The sequence below is a fragment of the Aegilops tauschii genome, chromosome 7 (genome assembly GCF_002575655.3).
Source record: "Aegilops tauschii subsp. strangulata cultivar AL8/78 chromosome 7, Aet v6.0, whole genome shotgun sequence".
Taxonomy (NCBI): domain Eukaryota; kingdom Viridiplantae; phylum Streptophyta; class Magnoliopsida; order Poales; family Poaceae; genus Aegilops; species Aegilops tauschii.
In genome coordinates, this window is record NC_053041.3 from 447991201 (window position 1) to 447997666 (window position 6466).

The window sequence follows — 6466 nt, forward strand, 5'->3', positions numbered from 1 at the left end:
TGTGGTCAAAATTTGGCACAAATTACAAAGGACACCAATAAACCAGGACGGAGGTAGTACTAGGGAGTACTAGTAAGGACACCATCTCCTGCTTCGGGTGCTACTCCTGCACTCCATTCGGCGGGCGCAACACCCCCTACAGCCACTCCCTCCTACGCTCCATTCAGCGGGCGAAACGTCCCCTACAGCCACTCCCGTTTCATGGACGGCCTGGTCGATGCCTGCAAGGTGCCCTGCGTCTACAAGAGTTTCGGCTGCGAGAGGTACATCGACCAGCACTCGCTGGCGGAGCATAGTTCCAGATGTGCGCACGTGCCCTGCTACTGCTATGAGTGCACGCCGCCGTTTGAGGGCTTGCCGGCGAGCCTCGTGCATTATCTCATGGCATCATCCGTCAATCACTACTGGCCTACGGCGTGAACATCAAGTACGAGACGTGCTACACGTCCGCCGTGCTGGAGTCGCTGGAGGATCACCGCCGCGTGCTAGTTGTGGAGGAGGACGACAACGTCTTCCTCTTGGCCGTGGGCACTGGCAAGGCCCGCGCAGGCCACCGACCCGTCTCTGTAGTGTGCGTCAGGGGCAACGCCGCTGACGCTGACACGAGGCCGGTGTACGGGTGCATGCTCACTGTTACTGCCTCTCCAAAGTATGAGGGCACCCACGCCGCCTCCATCACGCTGACTGGGACTGTGCCGGGCTGCTCCGTTCCCGGCAATGTGGACATGGAAGACGCTTGGTATGATTTTCACCCCAAGATGATGCACGGGGACTCCAAGGAGGTTCACCTGGTCATATGCATTACCAAGTCAACTATTCATCATTAGTCTTCGCTCAATGTAATCCGCTATCTAAGCATGTGGAGACTTATTTACATAGTATAGAACCTTCCATGCATGATCTTGCTCTATTAGAGTATCACACTTGAATAAAAGTGTATCCATTTATGGTTTTGTCTAGAATCTTCCATGTATGCTTTTGCTCCATTAGAGTTCTCGCTTGCCATTTATGAGATTAATTGAGAATTTTTACTACAATAATGGTGAAAGAGTTATGATGAACCATTTCTTACATCTCCTCTGCCCACTTCCAAGTCATCATGATTTACTCCCTCTGTCTAGGTGTATAAGAGCGTGGTTATTAGTATAGCCAACTGTTGACTATAAGAAAGTGCCATGTCATCTATAGCCAACTTATAGCCAACATGTATAAATATTAGCTATAAGTATGTGCTACTTTATTAATACATGGCCCACTTTCAACTCTCACATAGTGCCTAGGAGGATGTGCTGCAGCTGGCTCTTGCATGAGAGCCCGCTTACATTCTCTCTCCTATCCTCTCTCCTCCAACTAAGCATTAGAAATATTACTTTACTTCTTACAGCCTGCTGACTGTACCTTATTGTACTAGCTCTAGAGTCACCTTACGAAAACCAAATAATCCCAAAACACTTAGGCGCGGTGCATTAACTCCCACCTTGTTTCTTGTTTCTTGGCATATCAACCAATAAGAGATGTGGGGCGTGCATGTTTTCAGTGACTCAAGACTACCAAACATGACATGCAGTGGTTAGTTCATTGCATGCAATGCTATTAATTAGCAAATAAACATTAAGTTCTCTCATTTTCCCCTCCTTCTTGGTCACAGTGCACAACCTAAGATGACTTATTCACCTAGACAGAGGGAGTACATTCATGGTGGTCTAGAAAAAATAAACAAAATCGATACTCAAAAACTAATTCTTAAAGATCATTTCTTGCAAAGCACAATAAGTGTTATTTCTTCACAAGTTTTGGATGCATGTTGAACAGTTGAATGCTTTTGTTTGCAAAAGATACTTTTTTTTATCTATTTAGCCTACATTTACTATTCACCTGGATGTTTGTGAGCTCTAGAGAAGAAATAATATCCGAAGAAACCTATCGATACTTGTTACACATGAGATGACCCCCACATACTTTGTCAAAATAAACAACTCCTGATCAATGCATTTCACTGTTCGGTGCAACGCACAAGCACCTTACTAAATATAGTACGACCATAAATTTAACTAACATTATATATAGTATGATAAATGCTCATGCATGTCACAAAAATTATATCGTTGAAAACTATGTTCAAATACGAATCCAACAATATAGTTTTTGTTGACATGCACTAACATTTTGTTAGTTAAATCTTCAGTCAAATTACATGGGGGACTAATAAACCACGACCGAGGTAGTACTAGTGTAGAGGGCGGCACTACACGGGAGTCTCACCCCGCTCGTGGCGCGTCAGTAAATCCTATCACAAAAACCCACCACTCCCAGTAATAAGTGGCTTGGTCAAATAAACGGACAGGCAATCATCACATCCCTCTGTCTTTTTTTGCATTTCAGCTCTATGCATTTACTTTCTCCGGTCCATCTCGCACACTCGATCCCTAGCTACTACTCCTGGCATCCCTAGCTACTACTCCTAGTATCCCTAGCTAGTACTCCTAGGGCCAGTTCTTTTGGCGGCTTAAAAAATAAGCCGTCTCTTCCCTAGCTTTTCCCATAAGACTAGTCACGGTGGAGAGTAACATAAGGCGCCTCACTCATTCATTTGGGCTTCTAAACTACTACCTCCATCTTGGTTTATTAGTCACCATTGTAATTTGTGCTAAATTTTGACCAAAGATTTAACTGATAAAATGTTAGTGCATGTCAACACAAGTTATATAATTCTTGGTGACATGCATAAACATATCATTAGTTAAATTTATGGTCAAAATTTGACAAAGATTACAATGGGGACCAATAAACCAGGACGGAGGTAGTAGTTATGGGATTACTAATCTAGAAGCCTAAAAGAAGTGAGTAGTACTCAAGTTGGAATTCCAATTGCACGACACAACTTGTTAGGCAAAAAATTCGATACAGGGTGTACGAAGCGGTTTGGGAATTTGCATGCCTTCCCGACCAGTGAGATACTCCGTACAAAGTACGATAGAGAAATAACCACAGAGAAGGAAGCTAAAACTAAACAATCAAACAACCATTTTTCACAAGCTTGACTAGTGTTGTTTTTCTACTTTTACAAAAACCGCATCGTAATGTTCAAATATGCATTTGCATGCACATAAGTAATAGTAGTAGCACAGTCTGCAAGCATATATATAGAGAGAGACATGTAGTGCGATATATAGTTAAGTTTGTGCTATATGCACGTACTTACAAAATGCATACGGATACACAAGGTTCCAAACTTTTCCTTTTACATACTTAATTAAGGACGCTAATAAATCCCGAACGTTCGGGATTTATCATTTGCATCCCAAAACTAATGAGATTGCCTTACGAAACTAAATTATTCCTAATAAAAGCCACGACGCTCGCAGGAGCACTTGCGGCTCGCCACGAGTGCCCTGGTGCGCGGCCGTTTCCCAGCTCGCCGACACAATGCCTCTTCCTCAGCCTCGCAACTCGCGAGGTGCTGATTGGCGGCTTGCCAGCGGGCGAGCATGATCTCACCGGTGGTGATCCGGCGCCAATAGGTACTCCTCCTCGCTGGAAGCATGCACCCGGTCCATGTACCACCAAGCGTAGATGAGGCGCTTGGGCCCAAATGCACTCAGGGCTTTGGCACGGGCGTCCTCCGCCACCCTCATGGCCCTCGCACGAGCCTTTTGCCAAAGAACCAATTTCCTGACTCTCTCAGATGCGACATAGGCCTGCCAGGCAGCATGCCTCGCGGTGCGCTTCTCTTCCTCGGCCTTCTTCTCCGCCTCTATTTTGGCGCGCTCTGCTGTAGGCAAAGCCTCCCACAAGGTGACTTCCATTTCTTTCCAAAGCTCCTCAAGGATGGGGGGCTTGATGGGCGGCGCGACGTTCTCCTTCAACGCGTGTGCTGGCGAGACTGGGAACACCGACGCGTCCACCTCGATGCGTCACAACGAGGAGCGGAACGCCGACGCATCCACCTCGATGCGTCGCGGTGAGGAGCAGAACGCTGACGCGTCCACCTCGACGCGTCATGGCGAGGAGTGGAATGCCGACGCATCCTCCTCGACTAGTGGCGGTGAGGAACACAATGACGATGCGTGATCCCCTGCGCGGTGTAGCGAGGGGCGCCTAGGGCTTGGGAGGGGCGATGCCATGGTGGTCGACGTGAGAGGGAGGGGGAGGAGATAGCGATGAACGTGAGTGTTCTTCCGCATGCCGTGGGAGGTGTAGTATTTATAGCGAGCAATGGCATACCTATGTAAGATATGTTGCATGATTAACGTAATAGCTACGTGGGCATATTTGTTGGAGTAAATTACGGGGGAGGGAAGGGGTGGAAATATTGCTGGTCACAATGGATTGGACGAGTGCGGAGGTAGGAGAGTCATGCATGCAGATTTTTTCCACACGGGGTGGAGTGGTGGAACTGCCGGAGGGCGAAGGAGAGTCAAGCAGGAAGATTGTTTTCACACATGGAGAGGAAAAGATTTGGAGACGAACGAGCTTCCTGCAGGTATGGGGAACGGTGCATAATAAGTCATCTTGCATGCCGGGCTAGGTATAGTCTCAAGTCATTAAAAACCTACACGCCCCACACATGTTCAGATTTCAAGGTGCACTAAATTATTGCATGCGATGATTAAGGCTGGCCATAGTGGTGGTATCTTAGCTGGTATCATGCACATGGGAATAGCAAACATGCTGATGTGGCAAATAATTAAAGAAGAGAGGGGGTTAGAGTAACATAGGTAGATACCATATCGTGTTAAATACTATGCTACTTAGTGTCATGCATGGCACTATAAAGGTAGTCCCGTATCATACACTAGTATCATGCACATGATACTAGTATATGATACTTTCCACTATGAGTAGCCTAAGAGAATATTGACAACAACTACAACAACAACAACAAAGCCTTTAGTCCCAAACACGTTGGGGTAGGCTAGAGGTGAAACCCATAAGATCTCGCAACCAACTCATGGCTCGGGCACATAGATAGCAAGCTTCCACGCACCCCTGTCCACAGCTAGCTCTTTGGTGATACTCCAATCCTTCAGGTCTCTCTTAACAGACTCCTCCCATGACAAATTCGGTCTACCCCGCCCTCTCTTGACATTCTCCGCACGCTTTAGCTGTCCGCTATGCATTGGAGCTTCTAGAGGCCTGCGCTAAATATGCCCAAACCATCTCAGATGATGTTGGACAAGCTTCTCTTAGATTGGTGCTACCCCAACTCTATCTCGTATATCAACATTCCGGACTCGATCCTTCCTCGTGTGGCCACACATCCATCTCAACATACGCATCTCCGCCACACCTAACTGTTGAACATGTCGTTGTCGGCGCCCTAGGAACGGGGGTACCCAGACTTGCCTGCCTGCAGCCCAGGGCATGGCTCCACCAGCGGCCTGGTATGGCCCATTTTCATCAGAGATCGCTCAAGACCCTCGCGAGGGGCCAAGCCTCGCGAGGCGGATGACACCAAGACCTCCTCTGGGGTGGCCTCTCTAGGCTGGCTCCCGAGGAGTGGAGATATCAAGGAAAGGGGCACCTCGCGAGGTGCGCGTGACGTGAGCCATGACGACCAAGGCCAGGCGGGCGCCAGTAGGCGCAGAATGCCAGTTTCCTCTTTGATGCTAAAGGGGCAAGCGCAGGAGAGGAGTCCCGTGGCATCAGACAAAGGTTTCCATATCGGTGCAACGAGACCAGGACCAGCAGGAAGGTAGGACGGAGGTCACCGCCGAGCCCATGGCGGCGTCACCACCAGAGCCTTTGGCAGGCGAAGACCACCTTTTGTCAAGATAGCTTGTACTAGTTGCCCCCCTTCAAACTTGGTCGTTGTGGGATCCCTTCCCGCCTAAGATTTGGGAAGAGGACCCGGGCCTCTATAAATAGGACTAGCCACCACCATAGTAGCCATCTCATCTTGATTGGATCCATTCCACCAAGGCCACCGCACAAGCTCACCGAGCTCAGGAACACCTCTCCTCAGGAGGCTGTTCATCCCTTGTACTGTTCATCATCAGCCTACAAGGCAATCCACCACACCACACTGGAGTAGGGTATTACACCACAACAGTGGCCCGAACCAGTATAAACCCTTGTGTTACTCGTTCTTTGGGTTCGTCGAGCCATGCCTCTAGATCGTTGAGAGAGCGAGCTAGAGGGGGAGAGAGATCTTCGTGCGCACCCCAGTGCTCGAACCTCAAGGGTTTGCCAGAACCCATAATCCGACATTTGGCGCGCCAGGTAGGGGTGCGCTGAAACCTTTCCTCTGTCGAACGACGCTCCACTGCTCCGCCACATCCATGGCTGACGCTCGCCGAGCCCGTGCCGAGCGCCGCGCCGCCCACGTCGCTCAGACGGTGCCCATTGGCGGACCTCCCTGCCGTTCGCCCTCGCCTGCGGCCAACGCCGCGACCGGCCTGGCCGGGCACGAACAGCAGGCTTCGTCGCTGCATCCCTCCGTGTGGCGGGACGGACGCACCGCCAC

At 49.2% G+C, this 6466-nt stretch overlaps 1 protein-coding gene across 1 annotated transcript; it reads left to right on the plus strand.

Moving 5' to 3' along the window:
* The first annotated feature begins 201 nt into the window (after positions 1-201).
* Positions 202-827, plus strand: LOC109739671 (uncharacterized). The gene is made up of 2 exons (XM_020298745.1): positions 202-304; positions 352-827. The coding sequence occupies exons 1-2, from the start codon at positions 202-204 to the stop codon at positions 825-827; spliced, it is 579 nt and encodes a 192-aa protein (XP_020154334.1).
* The last annotated feature ends 5639 nt before the right edge of the window (positions 828-6466 follow it).